The sequence below is a fragment of the Tachysurus vachellii genome, chromosome 23 (assembly GCF_030014155.1).
Source record: "Tachysurus vachellii isolate PV-2020 chromosome 23, HZAU_Pvac_v1, whole genome shotgun sequence".
NCBI classification, from domain to species: Eukaryota; Metazoa; Chordata; class Actinopteri; order Siluriformes; family Bagridae; genus Tachysurus; species Tachysurus vachellii.
In genome coordinates, this window is record NC_083482.1 from 17,697,184 (window position 1) to 17,723,527 (window position 26,344).

General features: G+C 40.9%; 1 protein-coding gene across 1 annotated transcript; it reads left to right on the forward strand.

Moving 5' to 3' along the window:
• The first annotated feature begins 36 nt into the window (after positions 1-36).
• bean1 (brain expressed, associated with NEDD4, 1) lies at positions 37-25,872 on the forward strand. The gene is made up of 4 exons (XM_060859386.1): positions 37-288; positions 20,924-21,095; positions 21,235-21,382; positions 23,896-25,872. The coding sequence occupies exons 2-4, from the start codon at positions 20,951-20,953 to the stop codon at positions 24,194-24,196; spliced, it is 594 nt and encodes a 197-aa protein (XP_060715369.1). The 5' UTR covers positions 37-288; positions 20,924-20,950; the 3' UTR covers positions 24,197-25,872.
• Positions 25,873-26,344: the final 472 nt, after the last annotated feature.

The following is a 26,344-nucleotide window of genomic DNA, read 5'->3' on the forward strand; positions in this document are numbered from 1 at the left end:
AAAGTCGGCGTCTCCTCTGGGATACGAGCTGGAGTCTACACACACACACACACACACACACACACACACGCACACACACACTCTACAGCACCTGCTCACTTGCTCTTCATCAACCAGCAGGAGAAACATAACAGTGGACCTCCGAGTCTTCACCTTGAGTAATAAATGATTTTAAAGTGTAATAAAGTCTTAGAGTTTTGGGGACGTGGAGATGAGCTGGAGATCGACGTGTTTCAGTTCGTCTGAGATGGAGGAAAACCAGGAAGCTGATGAAACTAATCTGTTCTGGTCAGAGTCACTTTTATTACTTATTTTAATCATGTAAATGGTTTCAATGGTTTATTACATTAATGTTGTAATGGGTTTAAAGGGAAACGGGACTCATTTGTATCTGTCAAATTACATATTTATATTTTATTCACTTACTTTAGATGTCACATGATGTTAAATTTTAGTCACGAAATAATTTTTGTATGTTTTATTATGTGTGTGTGTGTGTGTGTGTGTGTGTGTGTGTGTGTGTGTGCGTGTGTGTGTGCGCGTGTGTGTGTGCGTGTGCGCGTGTGTGTGCGCGCCTGCATGTGTGTGTCTGTGTGTGTGCGTGTGTGTGTGCGTGCCTGTATGTGTGCGTGTGCGTGCGTGTGTGTCTGTGTTCTTAGCTATACACGTTTGTGACTCGACGTCACACGTTTTCTTTCATTTCCACACCTGAATTCCAAACCAGAAAATTCTGAACTCCACTTAAACAAATCCCACACTTACATTTTCTTTAGACAAGTAGCAGGAACTTAATGGTGCACATGAAGATCTGACTGCTGAACGTTTGTCTGTGATTGGATGTGCTTCCTGTCAATCATTTAAAAGACACTAAACAATAGAGGCCAAATGGGCGGAGCTTCACTCAAATTCGGCAGAGGATTCATTTAAATGTCAAACTCATACACTAATCTTACAGAATGTACCTTTAAATATCAGACACAAAAATGATGTCAGACACTGAGTATCAGAAACTCCACTTTCTCCACAGAAGTCCTGTTCATCCTGAGCATCTGGTATCTTCTCTCCTATTCTATATCACAATGATTTATAATCTCATTCTCACACAGTCTATAGTTTGAGGAGAAATTCCTGAAAAGCTCCTGGTAACACAACTCCAACTGACTATACACATCTATGTATAACCCCACTTTCAGTGTTTATAATGATTTATAATCCCACTCTCTGGTGTCTCTCAGATGAGGACAATGTTCTATTTTCACTCTGGTTCCTCTCCAGGTTTCTTCCTCAGGTCCCTCTCAGAGAGGTTTTGCTCTCCGCCGCTACCTCTGACTCGTATATCAGGATAAATACATACAAGCGTAACAGAGCGTAGTGTAACATTGGATAGTGTAACAGAGGGCAAGAGTAACAAAGGGCAACTGTATTAGAAGATAATGTAACAGAGGGTAATGTAAAAGAAGGTGGTGTAACAGAGGATAGTGTAACACAAGGTAGTGTGACAGAGGCCAAGTGTAACACAAGGTAGTGTAACAGAGGGCAAGTGTAACACAGGGTAATGTAAAAGAGGGCAATGTACTAGAGGGTAATGTACTAGAGGGCAGCTGTAACAAATTGCAGCTGTAACAGAGGGTAGTGTAACAGAGGGTAGTGTAATAAAGGGCAACTGTAACAGAATAGTGTAACAGAGGGTAATGTAACAGACGGTAATGTAACAGAGGTTAATGTAACATAGGTTAGTGTAACAGAGGGTAATGTAACAGAGGGTAATGTAACAGAGGGTAATGTAACGGGGTAATGTAACAGGGGGTAGTGTAACAGAGGGTAGTGTAACAGAGGGTAGTGTAACAGAGGGTTATGTAACAGAAGGTTATGTAACAGAGCATAATGTAACAGGGGGTAATGTAACAGAGGGTAATGTAACAGGGTAATGTAACAGGGGGTAATGTAACAGAGAATAGTGTAACAGGGGGTAATGTAGCAGAGGGTAATGTAACAGAGAATAGTGTAACGGGGTTAATGTAACAGGGGTAATGTAACAGAGAATAGTGTAACAGGGGGTAATGTAGCAGAGGGTAATGTAACAGAGAATAGTGTAACGGGGGTAATGTAACAGGGGTAATGTAACAGAGAATAGTGTAACAGGGGGTAATGTAGCAGAGGGTAATGTAACAGAGAATAGTGTAACGGGGGAAATGTAACAGGGTAATGTAACAGAGAATAGTGTAACGGGGGTAATGTAACAGAGGGTAATGTAACAGGGGGTAATGTAACAGAGGGTAAGGTAATAGAGGGTAATGTAACAGAGGGTAATGTAACAGAGGATAATGTAACGGGGTAAGGTAACAGAGAATACTGTAACAGGGGGTAATGTAAAAGAGGGTAATGTAACAGAGGGTAATGTAACAGAGAATAGTGTAACGGGGGTAATGTAAAAGAGGGTAATGTAACAGAGAATAGTGTAACGGGGGTAATGTAACAGAGGGTAATGTAACAGAGGGTAATGTAACGGGGGTAATGTAAGAGAGGGTAAGGTAACAGAGGGTAATGTAACAGAGGATAAGTTAACAGGGGGCAATGTAACAGAGGGTAAGGTAACAGAGGGTAATGTAACAGAGGGTTATGTAACAGAGGGTTATGTAACAGGAGGTAGTGTAACAGGGTAATGTAACAGAGGGTAGTGTAACAGAGGGTAATGTAACAGAGAATACTGTAACAGAGGGTAATGTAACAGAGGGTAATGTAACAGAGAATAGTGTAACAGGGGGTAATGTAACAGAGGGTTATGTAACAGGAGGTAATGTAACGGGGTAATGTAACAGAGGGTAGTGTAACAGAGGGTGGTGTAACAGAGGGTTATGTAACAGGAGGTAGTGTAACAGAGGGTAATGTAACAGAGGGTAGTGTAACAGAGGGTAATGTAACAGAGAATACTGTAACAGAGGGTAATGTAACAGAGAATAGTGTAACAGAGGGTAATGTAACAGAGGGTAATGTAACAGAGGGTAATGTAACAGAGAATAGTGTAACAGGGGGTAATGTAACAGAGGGTTATGTAACAGGAGGTAATGTAACGGGGTAATGTAACAGAGGGTAGTGTAACAGAGGGTGGTGTAACAGAGGGTTATGTAACAGGAGGTAGTGTAACAGAGGGTAATGTAACAGAGGGTAGTGTAACAGAGGGTAATGTAACAGAGAATACTGTAACAGAGGGTAATGTAACAGAGAATAGTGTAACAGAGGGTAATGTAACGGGGGTAATGTAACAGAGGGTAATGTAACAGAGGGTAGTGTAACAGAGGGTTATGTAACAGAGGGTTATGTAACAGAGTGTAATGTAACAGAGAATAGTGTAACAGGGGGTAATGTAACAGAGGGTAATGTAAAAGAGGGTAATGTAACAGGGGGTAATGTAACAGGGGGTAATGTAACAGAGAATAGTGTAACAGGGGGTAATGTAGCAGAGGGTAATGTAACAGAGAATAGTGTAACAGGGGGTAATGTAGCAGAGGGTAATGTAACAGAGAATAGTGTAACAGAGGGTAATGTAACAGGAGGTAGTGTAACAGAGGGTAATGTAACAGAGGGTAGTGTAACAGAGGGTAATGTAACAGAGAATACTGTAACAGAGGGTAATGTAACAGAGAATAGTGTAACAGAGGGTAATGTAACGGGGGTAATGTAACAGAGGGTAATGTAACAGAGGGTAGTGTAACAGAGGGTTATGTAACAGAGGGTTATGTAACAGAGTGTAATGTAACAGAGAATAGTGTAACAGGGGGTAATGTAACAGAGGGTAATGTAAAAGAGGGTAATGTAACAGGGGGTAATGTAACAGGGGGTAATGTAACAGAGAATAGTGTAACAGGGGGTAATGTAGCAGAGGGTAATGTAACAGAGAATAGTGTAACAGGGGGTAATGTAGCAGAGGGTAATGTAACAGAGAATAGTGTAACAGAGGGTAATGTAACAGGAGGTAGTGTAACAGAGGGTAATGTAACAGAGGGTAGTGTAACAGAGGGTAATGTAACAGAGAATACTGTAACAGAGGGTAATGTAACAGAGAATAGTGTAACAGAGGGTAATGTAACGGGGGTAATGTAACAGAGGGTAATGTAACAGAGGGTAGTGTAATAGAGGGTTATGTAACAGAGGGTTATGTTACAGAGTGTAATGTAACAGAGAATAGTGTAACAGGGGGTAATGTAACAGAGGGTAATGTAAAAGAGGGTAATGTAACAGGGGGTAATGTAACAGGGGGTAATGTAACAGAGAATAGTGTAACAGAGGGTAATGTAGCAGAGGGTAATGTAACAGAGAATAGTGTAACAGAGGGTAATGTAACAGGGGGTAATGTAACAGGGGGTAATGTAACAGAGGGTAAGGTAACAGAGGGTTATGTAACAGGAATTAATGTAACAGAGGGTAATGTAACAGGGGGTAATGTAACAGAGGGTTATGTAACAGGAATTAATGTAACAGGGGGTTATGTAACAGAGGGTTATGTAACAGGAGGTAGTGTAACAGAGGGTAGTGTAACAGAGGGTAATGTAACAGAGAATACTGTAACAGGGTAATGTAACAGAGGGTAGTGTAACAGGGGGTAATGTAACAGAGGGTTCTGTAACAGGAGGTAATGTAACAGGGGTAATGTAAAAGAGGGTAATGTAACAGGGGGTAATGTAACAGAGAATAGTGTAACAGGGGGTAATGTAGCAGAGGGTAATGTAACAGAGGGAAATGTAACAGAGAATAGTGTAACGGGGGTAATGTAGCAGAGATTAATGTAACAGAGAATAGTGTAACGGGGTAATGTAGCAGAGGGTAATGTAACAGAATAGTGTAACAGAGGGTAATGTAACAGAGGGTAATGTAACAGGGGGTAATGTAACAGGGGGTAATGTAACAGAGGGTAGTGTAACAGAGGGTTATGTAACAGAGGGTAATGTAACAGAGGGTAATGTAACAGAGAATACTGTAACAGAGGGTAATGTAACAGAGAATAGTGTAACAGAGGGTAATGTAACAGAGGGTAATGTAACAGAGGGTAATGTAACAGAGAATAGTGTAACAGGGGGTAATGTAAAAGAGGGTAATGTAACAGAGGGTAATGTAACAGAGAATAGTGTAACGGGGGTAATGTAATAGAGGGTTATGTAACAGAGGGTTATGTTACAGAGTGTAATGTAACAGAGAATAGTGTAACAGGGGGTAATGTAACAGAGGGTAATGTAAAAGAGGGTAATGTAACAGGGGGTAATGTAACAGGGGGTAATGTAACAGAGAATAGTGTAACAGAGGGTAATGTAGCAGAGGGTAATGTAACAGAGAATAGTGTAACAGAGGGTAATGTAACAGGGGGTAATGTAACAGGGGGTAATGTAACAGAGGGTAAGGTAACAGAGGGTTATGTAACAGGAATTAATGTAACAGAGGGTAATGTAACAGGGGGTAATGTAACAGAGGGTTATGTAACAGGAATTAATGTAACAGGGGGTTATGTAACAGAGGGTTATGTAACAGGAGGTAGTGTAACAGAGGGTAGTGTAACAGAGGGTAATGTAACAGAGAATACTGTAACAGGGTAATGTAACAGAGGGTAGTGTAACAGGGGGTAATGTAACAGAGGGTTCTGTAACAGGAGGTAATGTAACAGGGGTAATGTAACAGAGGGTAGTGTAACAGAGGGTTATGTAACAGGAGGTAGTGTAACAGAGGGTAATGTAACAGATTGTAATGTAACAGAGAATAGTGTAACAGAGGGTAATGTAACAGATTGTAATGTAACAGAGAATAGTGTAACAGAGGGTTATGTAACAGGGGGTAATGTAACAGAGGGTAATGTAACAGAGGGTAATGTAACAGAGGATAATGTAACAGGGGGTAAGGTAACAGATTGTAATGTAACAGAGAATAGTGTAACAGAGGGTTATGTAACAGGGGGTAATGTAACAGAGGGTAATGTAACAGAGGGTAATGTAACAGAGGGTTATGTAACAGGAGGTAGTGTAACAGAGGGTAATGTAACAGAGAATACTGTAACAGGGGGTAAGGTAACAGAGGGTAATGTAACAGAGGGTTATGTAACAGGAGGTAGTGTAACAGAGGGTAATGTAACAGAGAATAGTGTAACAGAGGGTAATGTAGCAGAGGGTAATGTAACAGAGAATAGTGTAACAGAGGGTAATGTAACAGGGGGTAATGTAACAGGGGGTAATGTAACAGAGGGTAAGGTAACAGAGGGTTATGTAACAGGAATTAATGTAACAGAGGGTAATGTAACAGGGGGTAATGTAACAGAGGGTTATGTAACAGGAATTAATGTAACAGGGGGTTATGTAACAGAGGGTTATGTAACAGGAGGTAGTGTAACAGAGGGTAGTGTAACAGAGGGTAATGTAACAGAGAATACTGTAACAGGGTAATGTAACAGAGGGTAGTGTAACAGGGGGTAATGTAACAGAGGGTTCTGTAACAGGAGGTAATGTAACAGGGGTAATGTAAAAGAGGGTAATGTAACAGGGGGTAATGTAACAGAGAATAGTGTAACAGGGGGTAATGTAGCAGAGGGTAATGTAACAGAGGGAAATGTAACAGAGAATAGTGTAACGGGGGTAATGTAGCAGAGATTAATGTAACAGAGAATAGTGTAACGGGGTAATGTAGCAGAGGGTAATGTAACAGAATAGTGTAACAGAGGGTAATGTAACAGAGGGTAATGTAACAGGGGGTAATGTAACAGGGGGTAATGTAACAGAGGGTAGTGTAACAGAGGGTTATGTAACAGAGGGTAATGTAACAGAGGGTAATGTAACAGAGAATACTGTAACAGAGGGTAATGTAACAGAGAATAGTGTAACAGAGGGTAATGTAACAGAGGGTAATGTAACAGAGGGTAATGTAACAGAGAATAGTGTAACAGGGGGTAATGTAAAAGAGGGTAATGTAACAGAGGGTAATGTAACAGAGAATAGTGTAACGGGGGTAATGTAAAAGAGGGTAATGTAACAGAGAATACTGTAACAGAGAATAGTGTAACGGGGGTAATGTAACAGAGGGTAATGTAACAGAGGGTAATGTAACGGGGGTAATGTAAGAGAGGGTAAGGTAACAGAGGGTAATGTAACAGAGGATAAGTTAACAGGGGGCAATGTAACAGAGGGTAAGGTAACAGAGGGTAATGTAACAGAGGGTTATGTAACAGACGGTTATGTAACAGGAGGTAGTGTAACAGGGTAATGTAACAGAGGGTAGTGTAACAGAGGGTAATGTAACAGAGAATACTGTAACAGAGGGTAATGTAACAGAGGGTAATGTAACAGAGAATAGTGTAACAGGGGGTAATGTAACAGAGGGTTATGTAACAGGAGGTAATGTAACGGGGTAATGTAACAGAGGGTAGTGTAACAGAGGGTGGTGTAACAGAGGGTTATGTAACAGGAGGTAGTGTAACAGAGGGTAATGTAACAGAGGGTAGTGTAACAGAGGGTAATGTAACAGAGAATACTGTAACAGAGGGTAATGTAACAGAGAATAGTGTAACAGAGGGTAATGTAACAGAGGGTAATGTAACAGAGAATAGTGTAACAGGGGGTAATGTAACAGAGGGTTATGTAACAGGAGGTAATGTAACGGGGTAATGTAACAGAGGGTAGTGTAACAGAGGGTGGTGTAACAGAGGGTTATGTAACAGGAGGTAGTGTAACAGAGGGTAATGTAACAGAGGGTAGTGTAACAGAGGGTAATGTAACAGAGAATACTGTAACAGAGGGTAATGTAACAGAGAATAGTGTAACAGAGGGTAATGTAACGGGGGTAATGTAACAGAGGGTAATGTAACAGAGGGTAGTGTAACAGAGGGTTATGTAACAGAGGGTTATGTAACAGAGTGTAATGTAACAGAGAATAGTGTAACAGGGGGTAATGTAACAGAGGGTAATGTAAAAGAGGGTAATGTAACATGTTACATGTACATGTACATGTTACTTAATGTAACAAAAGAGGGTAATGTACATGAAGCTGAACTGGTGTGTAAGTGTGTATAAGTGTGTACAGTGTGTGCTTTAACTCTCTTCATTTGAATATATTGTCTTCTGGTAAAGTAGGTTCCTGACTTTTGTATACTATCTGCTTAACTCACTTTGTTCTAGAGTAGTGTGATTTGAATTGTTATATTCTATACCATTGTTGATTTTTATAGTGTTGGTCCTTGTTGTTCTCTCAGCTGATTAATCAGGAGTAGTTTCAGTCTACCTTAAGGTGTGAATTGGGGGCAGGGCTTACCTATTTAAATTGAAGGTGAACCAGCCTACTCTTCAGTGTGCTTTAACTCTCTTCATTTGAATATATTGTCTTCTGGTAAAGTAGGTTCCTGACTTTTGTATACTATCTGCTTAACTCACTTTGTTCTAGAGTAGTGTGATTTGAATTGTTATATTCTATACCATTGTTGATTTTTATAGTGTTGGTCCTTGTTGTTCTCTCAGCTGATTAATCAGGAGTAGTTTCAGTCTACCTTAAGGTGTGAATTGGGGGCAGGGCTTACCTATTTAAATTGAAGGTGAACCAGCCTACTCTTCAGTGTGCTTTAACTCTCTTCATTTGAATATATTGTCTTCTGGTAAAGTAGGTTCCTGACTTTTGTATACTATCTGCTTAACTCACTTTGTTCTAGAGTAGTGTGATTTGAATTGTTATATTCTATACCATTGTTGATTTTTATAGTGTTGGTCCTTGTTGTTCTCTCAGCTGATTAATCAGGAGTAGTTTCAGTCTACCTTAAGGTGTGAATTGGGGGCAGGGCTTACCTATTTAAATTGAAGGTGAACCAGCCTACTCTTCAGTGTGCTTTAACTCTCTTCATTTGAATATATTGTCTTCTGGTAAAGTAGGTTCCTGACTTTTGTATACTATCTGCTTAACTCACTTTGTTCTAGAGTAGTGTGATTTGAATTGTTATATTCTATACCATTGTTGATTTTTATAGTGTTGGTCCTTGTTGTTCTCTCAGCTGATTAATCAGGAGTAGTTTCAGTCTACCTTAAGGTGTGAATTGGGGGCAGGGCTTACCTATTTAAATTGAAGGTGAACCAGCCTACTCTTCAGTGTGCTTTAACTCTCTTCATTTGAATATATTGTCTTCTGGTAAAGTAGGTTCCTGACTTTTGTATACTATCTGCTTAACTCACTTTGTTCTAGAGTAGTGTGATTTGAATTGTTATATTCTATACCATTGTTGATTTTTATAGTGTTGGTCCTTGTTGTTCTCTCAGCTGATTAATCAGGAGTAGTTTCAGTCTACCTTAAGGTGTGAATTGGGGGCAGGGCTTACCTATTTAAATTGAAGGTGAACCAGCCTACTCTTCAGTGTGCTTTAACTCTCTTCATTTGAATATATTGTCTTCTGGTAAAGTAGGTTCCTGACTTTTGTATACTATCTGCTTAACTCACTTTGTTCTAGAGTAGTGTGATTTGAATTGTTATATTCTATACCATTGTTGATTTTTATAGTGTTGGTCCTTGTTGTTCTCTCAGCTGATTAATCAGGAGTAGTTTCAGTCTACCTTAAGGTGTGAATTGGGGGCAGGGCTTACCTATTTAAATTGAAGGTTCTCCGCTACAGACGCTAGCGTCTGTAGCGGTTTGTAAGTATCTCTCTCTCTCTCTCTCTCTCTCTCTCATTGTAAACTTTGTGTCTAATACTGTTTTGCTATATTCTACCATACCTTAATTCTCACTCTTGACTGCAAATATGTGCCTTAAACCCATCTCTGTACTCAATTCCTACACTCGCAGACACTCTCGTCCACAGAGCAGAGGTCACAATCCCAGTAACCTCATCTACCCTCCTCTGTTGTGTAAGTCTCAAACAGTGGTGGTAGGTGGGCTCTGGAATTGCCAGTCTGCTGTGAAAAAAGCTGATTTTATCTCTGCTTTAACTTCCCATTACTCCTTTGATTTTCTTGCACTAACAGAGACCTGGATATCCCCACAGAACACTGCTACACCAGCTGCTTTATCCTCTGCCTATGCTTTCTCTCACTCACCACGAGAAACAGGCAGGGGTGGTGGTACAGGTTTATTGCTGTCAAAGAAATGGTGCTTTACACCTCTCCTCTTGTCTCATTTAACCATCTCCTCTTTTGAATTCCATGCCATTTCAGTTACCTCTCCAATTAACCTTGTTATCATTGTTGTTTACCGCCCTCCTGGTCCCCTAGGTGACTTCTTGGAAGAAATGGACACACTGCTTAGTGCTTTCCCTTCTGATAGCTCCCCCCTGACAGTGCTTGGTGACTTCAACCTCCCCTCTGACAAGCTACATTCTTCTTCCCTCCTGTCTCTTCTTGACTCATTCACACTCACACTCAACAGCTACATCCCCACACACAAAGGAGGCAATGTGCTGGACCTGGTTTTCACCCGTCCTTCTCCAGCTACAGACGTGACTGCTACCCCACTACACGTCTCTGATCATCACCTGGTATCCTTTACCATCACTCTCCCTACCCTACCTAAAACTACCTCTCACCCCCTCGCTCTAACCCGCCGCAACCTTTACTCTGTCTCCCCTTCTTCTGTAGCTTCTGGCACTCTTTCTTCCCTTCCTGATCCTGAGTCTTTTTCCTCACTGCCCTTGGACTCGGCCACAGATACTTTCCTCTCATCTCTTTCCTCAACTATGGACTTCCTCTGCCCTATGTCCACTAAACCCAAGAAAACTTCTTGTTCTGCTCCTTGGCTTTCAGATGTGCTGCGCAACAATCGAAGAGAGCTAAGATCATCAGAGAGAAAGTGGAAGAAATCACAACTTGATGCAGATCTTGATTCTTACCGAACACTCATGGCCAAGTTCTCCTCAGATGTGACTTCTGCCAAGACTTCCTTCTACAAGGAAAAGCTTGAAGCTTCCTCACATGACCCTCGGAAATTCCACAACATCATCTCTTCTCTGCTCAACCCCCCGGCTCCACCTTCTTCATCCTCCCTGACTGCAGAAGACTTTGCTTCTTTCTACCAGGAGAAGATTGAGGAAATCTGCCGGACCTTCACTTCAGCCCCGACTGCACTTACATCTCAGAGTATGGACTCCCCTACACCTTTGTTGTCACATTTCTCAACTGTAACAGCAGAAGAGATTCTAAAACTCATCCAGTCTTGCAATCCTACCACCTGCCCATTGGATCCACTCCCTTCCACTTTGCTGCAGACCATCTCGCAAGACCTTCTGCCCTTCATTACAACTATCACCAATAGATCCATAGCATCTGGTCAGGTACCAACTACCTTCAAGAGAGCAAGGGTTATTCCCATCCTGAAGAAACCTGCTCTGGATCCATCAGACATCAGTAACTACAGACCGGTATCACTTCTCTCGTTTCTTTCAAAAATTCTTGAACGCATTGTCTTTAATCAACTGTCTGTCTATCTCTCACAGAACAACCTCCAAGACCCCAACCAGTCTGGCTTTAAAGCAGCTCATTCCACAGAGACAGCCCTTTTAGATGTCTCTGAGAAACTACATGCTGCTAGATCAGCCAATCTCTCATCTGTCCTTATCCTCCTTGACCTTTCAGCAGCGTTTGATACGGTCAACCATAAGACTCTCTTAGCCACCCTCAGGAGTCTTGGGATATGCGGATCAGCTTGGGAATGGTTCGCTTCCTACCTGGAAGGACGCTCATATCAGGTAACATGGAGGGGAGTGACATCTGCTCCACGCAGACTCTCCACTGGCGTCCCACAAGGCTCAGTACTTGGTCCTCTTCTTTTCTCCCTGTATACTCACTCTCTTGGTGAAGTTATTTCCTCACATGGGTTCTCTTACCACTGCTATGCTGATGATACACAACTTATCTTCTCTTTCCCACCCGCAGATGCCACAGCTTCTGACCGGATCTCTGCATGTCTGGCAGAAATTTCATCATGGATGACTGCTCATCAGTTAAAGCTTAATCCTAGCAAAACTGAGCTGCTCTTCATCCCAGGTGATTCATCCCCAGGTCATGATCTTGCTATATCCTTGCACAACGATCTGATCTCCCCTTCAGCCACAGCTCGCAACCTTGGGGTAACCATGGACAATCAACTGTCCTTTTCCTCTCATGTTGCTAATGTGACTCGCTCATGTCGGTTTCTTCTCTACAACATTAGAAGGATTCGACCATTTCTGTCCACACAGGCTGCTCAGGTACTTGTTCAGTCTCTTGTCATTTCTAGACTGGATTACTGCAATGCACTGCTGGCAGGTCTACCTATGAACGCAATCCGTCCTCTGCAAATGATCCAAAATGCAGCTGCCCGGCTTGTTTTCAACCTGCCAAAGTTCTCTCATACCACCCCGCTGCTGCGATCCCTCCACTGGCTTCCGGTAGCTGCACGCATCAGATTCAAAACACTGATGCTGGCCTACAAAGCCAAAAATGGACCAGCTCCCTCTTACCTCAAAGCCCTCATCACTCCTCGCACTGCACCCCGCACCCTCCGATCTACCAGCACTGCTAGACTGGTTCCACCATCTCTCAGGGTAAGAGGCAAGTATACTACAAGACTCTTCTCTGTACTGGCACCAAGGTGGTGGAACGAACTTCCCCTAGAGGTCCGGACAGCTGAGTCACTGGCTATTTTCAAGCGGCGGTTGAAGACCTACTTATTCAGGAAACACTTCAACTAGCACTTCTTTCATTATCTTTTGCATTTTAAAAAAAAAAAAAAAAAAAAAAAAACACACCTTTGACACTTTCATTGTAACTTTGAACAAATGTTTTAAACTCATGGTATCTTAAGTATGTAACTTAGTGATCCAGCATTAATGTATTCAATGTTAGAGATTTAAGCACTTATGTACGTCGCTCTGGATAAGGGCGTCTGCCAAATGCTGTAAATGTAAATGTAAATGTAAATGTAACAGGGGGTAATGTAACAGGGGGTAATGTAACAGAGAATAGTGTAACAGGGGGTAATGTAGCAGAGGGTAATGTAACAGAGAATAGTGTAACAGGGGGTAATGTAGCAGAGGGTAATGTAACAGAGAATAGTGTAACAGAGGGTAATGTAACAGGAGGTAGTGTAACAGAGGGTAATGTAACAGAGGGTAGTGTAACAGAGGGTAATGTAACAGAGAATACTGTAACAGAGGGTAATGTAACAGAGAATAGTGTAACAGAGGGTAATGTAACGGGGGTAATGTAACAGAGGGTAATGTAACAGAGGGTAGTGTAATAGAGGGTTATGTAACAGAGGGTTATGTTACAGAGTGTAATGTAACAGAGAATAGTGTAACAGGGGGTAATGTAACAGAGGGTAATGTAAAAGAGGGTAATGTAACAGGGGGTAATGTAACAGGGGGTAATGTAACAGAGAATAGTGTAACAGAGGGTAATGTAACAGGGGGTAATGTAACAGGGGGTAATGTAACAGAGGGTAAGGTAACAGAGGGTTATGTAACAGGAATTAATGTAACAGAGGGTAATGTAACAGGGGGTAATGTAACAGAGGGTTATGTAACAGGAATTAATGTAACAGGGGGTTATGTAACAGAGGGTTATGTAACAGGAGGTAGTGTAACAGAGGGTAGTGTAACAGAGGTATAGTGTAACAGGGGTAAGGTAACAGAGGTAATGTACAGAGGGTTATGTAACAGGAGGTAGTGTAACAGAGGGTAATGTAACAGAGAATACTGTAACAGGGGTAATGTTAACAGAGGGTAATGTAAACAGAGGGTTATGTAACAGGAGGTAGTGTAACAGAGGGTAATGTAACAGAGAATACTGTAACAGAGGTAAATGTAACAGAGGGTAATGTAACAGAGGGTAATGTAACAGAGAATAGTGTAACAGAGGGTAATGTAACAGAGGGTAATGTAACAGAGGATAATGTAACAGCGGGTAATGTAACAGAGGTAATGTAACAGGAGGTAGTGTAACAGTGAAAGTGTAACAGAGGGAATGTAACGAGGGGTATGTAACAGAGATAGATGTAACAGAGGGTAATGTAACAGAGGGTAATGTAACAGAGGTTATGTAACAGGGGTAGTAACAGAGGGTAATGTAACAGAGATAATGTAACAGGGGTAATGTAACAGAGGGTTATGTAACAGAGGGTTATGTAACAGAGGGTAATGTAACAGAGGGTAGTGTAACAGAGGGTAGTGTAACAGAGGGTAATGTAACAGAGGGTAGTGTAACAGAGGGTAGTGTAACAGAGGGTTATGTAACAGAGCATAATGTAACAGAGAATAGTGTAACAGGGGTAATGTAAAAGAGGGTAATGTAACAGGGGGTAATGTAACAGAGAATAGTGTAACAGGGGGTAATGTAGCAGAGGGTAATGTAACAGAGGGAAATGTAACAGAGAATAGTGTAACGGGGGTAATGTAGCAGAGATTAATGTAACAGAGAATAGTGTAACGGGGTAATGTAGCAGAGGGTAATGTAACAGAATAGTGTAACAGAGGGTAATGTAACAGAGGGTAATGTAACAGGGGGTAATGTAACAGGGGGTAATGTAACAGAGGGTAGTGTAACAGAGGGTTATGTAACAGAGGGTAATGTAACAGAGGGTAGTGTAACAGAGGGTTATGTAACAGAGGGTAATGTAACAGAGGGTAGTGTAACAGAGGGTTATGTAACAGGGGGTAATGTAACAGGGGGTAATGTAACAGAGGGTAAGGTAACAGAGGGTTATGTAACAGGAATTAATGTAACAGAGGGTAATGTAACAGGGGGTAATGTAACAGAGGGTTATGTAACAGGAATTAATGTAACAGGGGGTTATGTAACAGAGGGTTATGTAACAGGAGGTAGTGTAACAGAGGGTAGTGTAACAGAGGGTAATGTAACAGAGAATACTGTAACAGGGTAATGTAACAGAGGGTAGTGTAACAGGGGGTAATGTAACAGAGGGTTCTGTAACAGGAGGTAATGTAACAGGGGTAATGTAACAGAGGGTAGTGTAACAGAGGGTTATGTAACAGGAGGTAGTGTAACAGAGGGTAATGTAACAGATTGTAATGTAACAGAGAATAGTGTAACAGAGGGTAATGTAACAGATTGTAATGTAACAGAGAATAGTGTAACAGAGGGTTATGTAACAGGGGGTAATGTAACAGAGGGTAATGTAACAGAGGGTAATGTAACAGAGGATAATGTAACAGGGGGTAAGGTAACAGATTGTAATGTAACAGAGAATAGTGTAACAGAGGGTTATGTAACAGGGGGTAATGTAACAGAGGGTAATGTAACAGAGGGTAATGTAACAGAGGGTTATGTAACAGGAGGTAGTGTAACAGAGGGTAATGTAACAGAGAATACTGTAACAGGGGGTAAGGTAACAGAGGGTAATGTAACAGAGGGTTATGTAACAGGAGGTAGTGTAACAGAGGGTAATGTAACAGAGAATACTGTAACAGGGGGTAAGGTAACAGAGGGTAATGTAACAGAGGGTTATGTAACAGGAGGTAGTGTAACAGAGGGTAATGTAACAGAGAATACTGTAACAGAGGGTAATGTAACAGAGGGTAATGTAACAGAGGGTAATGTAACAGAGAATAGTGTAACAGGGGCAATGTAAAAGAGGGTAATGTAACAGGGGGTAATGTAACAGAGAATAGTGTAACAGAGGGTAATGTAACAGAGGGTAATGTAACAGAGAATAGTGTAACGGGGGAAATGTAACAGAGGGTAATGTAACAGAGAATAGTGTAATGGGGTAATGTAACAGAGGGTAATGTAACAGAGGGTAATGTAACAGGGGGTAATGTAACAGAGGGTAAGGTAACAGAGGGTAATGTAACAGAGGATAATGTAACAGGGGGCAATGTAACAGAGGGTAAGGTAACAGAGGATTATGTAACAAGTGGTTATGTAACAGGGGGTAATGTAACAGAGGGTAATGTAACAGAGGGTAGTGTAACAGAGGGTAATGTAACAGAGAATACTGTAACAGAGGGTTATGTAACAGAGAATAGTGTAACAGAGGGTAATGTAATGGGGGTAATTTAACAGAGGGTAGTGTAACAGAGGGTTATGTAACAGAGGGTTATGTAACAGAACGTAATGTAACAGAGAATAGTGTAACAGAGGGTAATGTAAGAGAGGGTAATTTAACAGAGGGTAGTGTAACAGAGGGTTATGTAACAGAGGGTTATGTAACAGAGGGTTATGTAACAGAGCGTAATGTAACAGAGAATAGTGTAACAGGGGGTAATGTAACAGAGGGTAATGTAACAGAGGGAAATGTAACAGAGAATAGTGTAACGGGGGTAATGTAAAAGAGGGTAATGTAACAGGGGGTAATGTAACAGGGGGTAATGTAACAGAGAATAGTGTAACAGGGGGTAATGTAGCAGAGGGTAATGTAACAGAGAATAGTGTAACAGGGGGTAATGTAGCAGAGGGTAATGTAACAGAGAATAGTGTAACAGAGGGTAATGTAACAGAGGGTAAGGTAACAGAGGGTAATGTAACAGAGGGTAATGTAACAGAGAATAGTGTAACAGGGGATAATGTAACAGAGGGTAAGGTAACAGAGGGTAATTTAACAGAGGGTTATGTAACAGAGGGTTATGTAACAGAGGGTAATGTAACAGAGGGTAGTGTAACAGAGGGTAGTGTAACAGAGGGTAATGTAACAGAGGGTAGTGTAACAGAGGGTAGTGTAACAGAGGGTTATGTAACAGAGCATAATGTAACAGAGAATAGTGTAACAGGGGTAATGTAAAAGAGGGTAATGTAACAGGGGGTAATGTAACAGAGAATAGTGTAACAGGGGGTAATGTAGCAGAGGGTAATGTAACAGAGGGAAATGTAACAGAGAATAGTGTAACGGGGGTAATGTAGCAGAGATTAATGTAACAGAGAATAGTGTAACGGGGTAATGTAGCAGAGGGTAATGTAACAGAATAGTGTAACAGAGGGTAATGTAACAGAGGGTAATGTAACAGGGGGTAATGTAACAGGGGGTAATGTAACAGAGGGTAGTGTAACAGAGGGTTATGTAACAGAGGGTAATGTAACAGAGGGTAGTGTAACAGAGGGTTATGTAACAGAGGGTAATGTAACAGAGGGTAGTGTAACAGAGGGTTATGTAACAGAGGGTAATGTAACAGAGGGTAGTATAAGAGAGGGTAATGTAACAGAGGGTAATGTAACAGAGGGTTATGTAACAGGAATTAATGTAACGGGGTAATGTAACAGAGGGTAATGTAACAGGGTGTAATGTAACAGAGGGTAATGTAACAGAGGGTTATGTAACAGGAATTAATGTAACAGAGGGTTATGTAACAGGAGGTAATTTAACAGGGGGTAATGTAACAGAGGGTAGTGTAACAGAGGGTTATGTAACGGGGGTAGTGTAACAGAGGGTTATGTAACGGGGGTAGTGTAACAGAGGGTTATGTAACAGAGGGTAGTGTAACAGTTATGAGCTTTGTGTTATTTTAATATTAGAAGAATCAGTAGACTACAGATGTCTCCTGTTGAGTTGTAGATGTGGTGCAGGTGATGTACATCATGATAATGTTTAACTTCACATCTGATTCTGTGTGATGACAGATTAGAGATTTCACTCCCTCTGTAAGATGCAGATCCACAATTAACTTCACAGTGAACTGATTAACTTTATATCTTTATTTACTGTAGATTAGAAACCTGAAGATGTACAAACAGTTTTTTCTACAAGATTTTTTGACCAATGACACATCTTGTTATTTAGTCTCTACACCAATCAGACATCAGCAATCAGTGTGTGTGTAAAATCAACATAAAACCGTAGAGATATGTCTGAAATGAAGCTTTCGCATCGATGGTTAAATCTAAGTAACACAAAAAATACAATTTATCCATAAAGTTGAATAAATAAACTAATCTAACACACAAAGGTCTAATGTAACAGTATTTTTGCAGAGAATAGCAGCTAAATTAGTTAATTATTCCCTGTGAATGTACAAGCTCACATCAGCACCTCATAAATATTAAAGAGGTTCAATTAAAATATTCACTCTCTCCTCTGCTGGATTCCTTATCTGTAATTAATAATTCATCAGACTCACACCTGAAATGTCAAAGGAGGAAAGAAGGAAGTGGAAAAGAAATTTAAAATTATTAAAAAACAGCTGTTGCCAAAAAATTATTTTTAAAAAATCTTGACCCTGAGCCGAGCTTTAAAAAGTGTAACCCAAGTCGATTCATCTGAACCGTCGCTGATGCACAGAAACAGGTAAATCCTCCTGAAATCACCTGCAGCCGTCTCTAAAGCCCCCAATGTGTTGGGCAGCATCCTGAATTTAATCCTGTTTTTCTCAGTAAATTGAGACGCACTCGAGCCAAAGTGGCATCGCTCTCGTCACCGCTCTCTGTAATCTGAGATAAATGAAACAGATCCATAATGAGCTGAGTGTAAAGAGCTGAAGCCTGAACCACAATGAGAGTCTGCACCAGTATTACTGCCACGTTCCACTCTTCACCTGATCACGTTACACTCTGAGTGCAGTTTTACTTTCAGTAATTAGGTTTATATTTTAACTGTTGCTGAGACTTTTCTGTGACCTGAAACAATCTCACACAAACTTTTACAAATCACTGACTCTCTAATCTACAGCAAGATGATGTGGCACCATAAAGCTAGATCAGACATCCAATCGTTATTGATACCATCCGTAACACCTAGAAAACAAGCACACTTACATGTGTGACGTAGAGCAGCGACTCCTCACACACTCCAACACACCACCGATGATTTCACACTTTTTAATGAATCATTTAAATCACGTTCAGTTTAATGACCAGGAATCAGGATTCCTCCGAGTCCCAGAGAGTCACAACAGAGCTTCAGGCTCTCAGTGTAAATCTCACGTTCACTCACACACAAAGTGTGTATAGACTTTACTCTGTGGATTCCTGGAGTTTCTACACAATTCTATTACAGGTTCAATATTTACAGCTGAAAATAGCACTGAGAGATTAGAGCCTGAAAGACGAGCTGTCACGACTACAGCTTCAGATAAATACATCAATCCACAGAGACGTTTAAAGCACAAGACAAGACTTTTACTCAAAGTCAAAGAGTTCCTTAAAAAATAAACCAACATTTTAACTGATAAAATAAAAAATAAATGTTTTTGTGTGATGTGTAAATTTTGTTAGTTTTCTAAAACTGCTTTATGTAAAGACATCGTTCTGTTTCATTCTGCTCAGAGACGTGAAGAACGTCAGACATCACACAGACACACACACATCACACAGACACACACACATCACACAGACACACACACACATCACACAGACACACACACATCACACAGACACACACACATCACACAGACACACACACATCACACAGACACACCCACACAACACACACACAACACACAGACACACTCACAACACACACACAACACACAGACACACTCACAACACACTCACAACACACACACACACATCACACAGACACACCCACACACTCACAACACACACAACACACACACAACACACAGACACACTCACAACACACACACAACACACAGACACACTCACAACACACTCACAACACACACACAACACACAGACACACTCACAACACACAGACACACTCACAACACACTCACAACACACACACACACATCACACAGACACACCCACACACTCACAACACACACACAACACACACACAACACACAGACACACTCACAACACACAGACACACTCACAACACACTCACAACACACACACACATCACACAGACACACCCACACACTCACAACACACACACAACACACAGACACACTCACAACACACTCACAACACACTCACATCACACAGACACACCCACACACTCACAACACACACACATCACACAGACACACCCACACACTCACAACACACACACAACACACAGACACACTCACAACACACTCACATCACACAGACACACTCACAACACACTCACAACACACTCACAACACACACATCACACAGACACACCCACACACTCACAACACACACACAACACACAGACACACTCACAACACACTCACAACACACACACACATCACACAGACACACTCACAACACACTCACAACACACACACATCACACAGACACACACTCACAACACACACATCACACAGACACACTCACAACACACTCACACACTCACAACACACTCACAACACACAGACACACTCACAACACACTCACAACACACACACATCACACAGACACACTCACAACACACTCACAAAACACACTCATCACACACACACTCACAACACACTCACAACACACACATATCACACAGACACACTCACAACACACAACACACACACACACATCACACAGACACACTCACAACACACTCACAACACACACACATCACACAGACACACACTCACAACACACACATCACACAGACATACTCACAACACACTCACAACACACAGACACACTCACACACTCACAACACACTCACAACACACAGACACACTCACAACACACTCACAACACACACACATCACACAGACACACTCACAACACACTCACAAAACACACTCATCACACACACACTCACAACACACTCACAACACACACATATCACACAGACACACTCACAACACACAACACACACACATCACACAGACACACTCATAACACACAAGACAGACACACACTCACAACACACACATCACACAGACACACACTCACAACACACAATACAGACACACACACATCACACAGACACACTCACAACACACACACAACACACTCACAACTCACAACACAGTGTGAAATGAGGAAACATCTGCCAGCCTACCCTCCGGTGGTCAGTCAGGGAGTTATTCAAGCTGTGTACATAAATTAATCTATCTGTCTGTATGATGTCTCACTTTGCGTGTGTGTGTGTGTGTGTGTGTGTGTGTGTGTTTGTGTAGTGACCTCAGACTGGAGCGTTTCTACACATGATTGTTGCCGTGACGATGTGTGTGTTTGTGTCTCCGTTGGTGGTGGCTGGCATCGTAATCGGCCTCGTGCTCTTCCTCTCCCTCCTCATCATCATCATCGGCAGCATGAGGAAGAAAAAACTTTCACACCTCAACACAGACAGTGAGATTTACTGAACACACTTCACACATTTTAACACACAACACAATAATAACATCATAAAAATGTCTTTTCTCAGCTGTTTCTGACCTGCAGGTTTTTATTTCCTGGTTGTTTTATAACTCTCTGTTTTTCCTCCCAGCTGCTGATGGATTTTCATTCAGTGGATCGACAGGTGAGCTGCAGTCCGAGTGTGTGGCGGAGTTTCCTCCTGCGTTTGACTTTGACTTGTACACAGAGACGATCCCCATCCCACTGATCAGCACTGTTTATCCTGACGCACCGCCTCAGTGAGTGACCTTTGACCTCTGCTCTTTTCATGTTTGTGTTCTATAAATGTATTTGCATCTCTCTCTCTCTCTCTCTTTGTTTCTCTCTATCTCTCTCCATATATATATATATCTTTGTCTCTTTCTGTGTGTCTCTCTCTCTCCCTCTCTCATATATATATAGTTACAAGAAATAATAAAAAACAGCTTAATATGTTATCATTTCTATAGCAACAGCCCATTCACAGGATTAGGTGTGTGTGTGTGTGTGTGTGTGTATCATGTGATGAAGGAGTCTCCAGTGTGAGCTCTGTGTACCACATCTTAAGGACAGAGGAGTTTACATTTCTTTACCGTTTCTATGGTAACATGACAAACTGAGCAACAAACTGAAGGTTTCTGTTGAAACGATGAATTATGGCTTTAAAATCCAGACTACAGAAATATTTTTTAATAGATTTTTAAAACATCTTGTGATGCACTTGGACACTTCTGATGTTATCTGGGGTCATCAGGTGTTTCAGACATCAGACACGCTCACCCAGGTGACCCAGCGGCAGTAATCACAATCAATCAGGCTTGTGTCCAAACAGCTTATTTTCTCTGGATGATCCTTCAGCCTGTGAAAATCTCCACACTACTGAAGTCTCCTCAGGTCCTGTATGGATTTGTCACACAGTAATATTGACCGTAGAGCCGTTAACACAGGGCAGCTTTCACCTCCTCTTGGTCCAGATGCCTCTGTCCTTGCAGATTTTGCTGCTTGTAGAAACATCAGCTTTCTGTTCCTGCTGAAAACAACATCTGGCTTCATGTCTGGCCATCTGCAGAGGTGACGACTGATCCTTCTCTCCAAGTTCTCCACAACTGGTGAGGGAAAGTCAGCAGGTCATGAATTTTCTTGTTTGGTAGAATCTACAGCTGCCACACACACCTTCAACTGCTGACAGCTCATTTATGACGTGAATATGCCCGTTTTTATAAAATGAATTGTATGTAGCCAGTGTAGATCTTCCTGTAGATCTTCCTGTAAATCTTCCTGTAGATCTTCCTGTAGATCTTCCTGTAAATCTTCCTGTAGATCTTCCTGTAGATCTTCCTGTAGATCTTCCTGTAAATCTTCCTGTAAATCTTCCTGTAGATCTTCCTGTAAATCTTCCTGTAGATCTTCCTCATTGTTCTCATCTTCTTTGACGTGCAACACTGTGATTGTACAGGGAGTTTACCATATATAGTATTTTGAGGGCAATTCGTTTATGCAAGTGTGCATAAATAAGCAAGTGTGCTTCTGTGTGTGCTTCTGTGTGTGTGTGTGTGTGTGTGTGTGTGTGTGTGTGTGTGTGTGTGTGTGTGTGTGTGTGTGTGTGGGTGTGTGTGATGGTTTTGACCCTGTGGCGTTCAGCAGGAGGCAATGAACTGGATAAATTATTGAACAGGCCAATTAACTGAACTGCCATTTAAGATCAAACACACCAAAAATCTGTCAGTTCCTTGAGCAGGAAAAACTGTTAACACCCCCCACACCCCAACACACACACACACACACACACACACACACACAGAGTGAGACATTCACTTCTACTATATCACAAAAAAAATCATTTTTTCAAATTCAAAATATTTTTCAATATTCTATTTTACTTTTCATTCTATTTATAACATTTATAACAGAGAGTTAGTGATAGTGTGTGTGTGTGTGTGTGTGTGTGTGTGTGTGTGTGTGTGTGTGTGTGTGTGTGTGTGTGTGGTGGTATCTTGGCTCAATCCCAGTCACGGATGAAAGCTTCTCCAACCATGCCAGGTCAGAAATACACACCCATGTCTGTTTGTGGTCTCTGTGTGTGTGTGTGTGTGTGTGTGTGTGTGTGTGTGTGTGTGTGTGTGTGTGTGTGTGTGTGTGCTGTGCAACAGATGGTGGAGGTGAACTCAGCAGTCACGCTGCACATATGATCTGAAAACCTGTGGAGCGCATGAAACAGAGCTTCCGTAGACAGAGCGCACACACACACACACACACACACACACACACACACATAATTCCTGGTGTTCAGACTCTAGCTGATTCAGTGATTCCTGAGACGTGAGAAGATGTTGAGAGGTGAAGTCAGTAGATCAGGAGTCTGGTGTATCAGTAATGTATCAGTACATGAACACAGCTGACTGTAATGATGACATTCATCAGTGGTTTTATAACTAAACAGCTTCCACACTCATTATTCAGCAGCACAGAGAATAGCACTTGATCCAGCGCAGCCTGCTCTTTTCCACTGGATGTGTTTCTCTGGAGCTCTGACTGTTACTCAGTGTGTAATGACGGTGTGAAGGATCATCTGATCGTCTGATCGTCTGAGACAGAGCTCATGTGATTCACTTTCCTCACTGTAACTTTCCTTATATGGTCATTGTTTCCTGCTCTTATTAACCTTCTCCTCCTGCTTGTTTTCACCAGGCTGCTGTTCCACACCTGGTTTATTTATTTATTTATTGCGTTCTCATTGGATGATTAAATGTTAATTTGTTTTTTTTCCCTCTAGTTATGATGAGTGTGTGGGACGTCACGCAACGCAGATCTTTACCCCTACAGACGACCCACCTCCATATTCAATTGCCTCACACACACACCCCTGCATGGAGGGGGCAGAGCTTCCTGAAGGCACTACCTGGTGGTCAGAACACATATATGCAGGCTCCCATCATCCAATCAGATCGCAGGATGTTTCCTCTGTGTTTGTTTTGTCTCTGGATGAGCTACCGCCGTACGAGGCCGTGGTGGAGCAGCAGAACAGAACCATCCCACTGATCAGCCACAGAGACATGAAACACACCTCCGAATAAACCCACCACGCCTGTGTGTGTGTGTGTGTGTGTGTGTGTGTGTGTGTGTGTGTGTGTGTGTGACATCAGCACTTTTAGAATATTCTACAGATCAGGACTTGATGAAACACGTTTACATAAACAGTAAAAATTAAAAAAGTTTATTGTGCAGAACTTTATAACAGAAACCAAAGACAAGATTAATAATGAATTATCTGAGTCTCAAAGGTTAATCTCTCTCTCTCTCTCTCTCTCTCTGTCTCTCTCTCTCTCTTTCTCTCTCCCTCTCTCTCACTCTCTCTCTCTCTCTCTCTCTCTCTCTCTGTCTCTCTCTCTCTCTTTCTTTCTCTCTCTCTCTCTCTCTCTCTCTGTCTCTCTCTCTCTCTTTCTCTCTCCCTCTCTCTCACTCTCTTTCTCTCTCTCTCTCTCTCTCTCTCACTCTCTCTTTCTCTCTCTCTCTCTCTCTCACTCTCTCTCTCTCTCTCTCTCTCTCTCTGTCTCTCTCTCTCTCTCTCTCTCTCTCTTTGATCCAGAAGGATATTATTTGGGTTTTTTCTCTGTGACTGTTATTTAAAATTAATTCTAAAGTCTTGTCTAAAGCTCTCACTTTATTACTTTGTGTGTTTGTAGGAAATTCAGCGTTTAACAAAAACTGAACAGAAAGAAAGATTTTCAACAATGTTTTTGTTTTGGACTTTATCACTTTACTAATATATTAATACATTTTAGAAACAGATTAGCAAACAAGCTTTTCAACTTTCTTTACTTATTTATTAATAAAAAAATTTTAAATTTTGGGTGTTAATTTAAATTTAGTAAAAATGCAGGCAGTCGTCGTGTGTCAGTTTTTAGAGGAAACTAAAATACAAGAACATAAAAATGTGCAAAGCTAATTTCACGATAGCAGAAGTTTTAGTTTTAAAAAACAAAATGAACTTTTATCAATTTTTAAATAAAAAAGCTAAAAGCTTAAAGCAATTTTAATGCTCTCTAATTTATCTGCTTTGTTTTTAAATACCAACATCTTGAGAATATTTTTATTTTTAAACTAATTCTGCTGTTGTTATGTGACATGATCATGCTAGCAGAGGATTTTAGCAGGTTAGCTGTTCCATGCTAACAAAATGCCACAAATTACATCATTTTCTGTTCTATAACTTTATGAACATTAAACATTATGAACTTTGTAGACAATATCAAGGTTATATAACCCCTGTGAGTAGCTCGGTAGCTTATTGGGCCGTGAGTCACTCTACGTAACTGTAGAAAATGTTTTTATTCATTTTTTTACAGGCAAATAAAAAATTATCCAGAGAAATAATAAATCACTATTTACAAATATTAAATAATACATATATTTTAATAATAATCCATATCACGACTGTGCTGTCATTCATTCAGGAATGTAGAAAACAGGAAGTTTATTTTTCTCTAGAAAATTTGGGATTAAGGTTGAAGAAACTTTTCATTTTGTACATTATCTGTAATTCTTCTGTTAATATTTTAGAGCTTTAGATGAACTATTAATGTGTTTGACACGTAGAATCTCTCATTAAAGTGATTTATGAGGATTAAATGTTATTCCCTGATGTAGAATATTACTGAATGATATTTCTAGAAATTCTGATCATCTCTGTGTCTGTAGAAATCATTAAAGAAACGTAAATAAATCAATCTTTTTGTTGTCTTTATCACAAGTGGTGTAAAGTTTTTTTGTTTACTTTGTGAAGCGTAATCCAGAATAATCAGAAATTAATCTATTTATTCATTAAAACATGCTTATTATGATTAATTATTCAATGTTTCTCATTATGTTTAATGAAACATAAATGTGACGCTACATGGTAATGTTTTGGATTACAGCGCCCTCTGGCGGTTATGTGCGGTTTATGCAGGGCATCTAACTTGCGTCATTACGTCATTACGTCGTTTATAATCCCGGAAACGAAAGAAAGGGTTTAATGACAATCCCATTTGGGAAAGAAAAGGCCAAGTCATTAATAAAAACAGCAATAGAGGAAACATGGCAGGAAAAGTGTGATATAGATACCAAAGGGAGACACTATTATAATATACAAAATGCAATCAAGGTCAAGGCAATTAAAGGGAAATGTAGAAGAGAAGAAGTGATTTTAAGATTAAGATTAAGATTAAGATTAAGACTAGGAC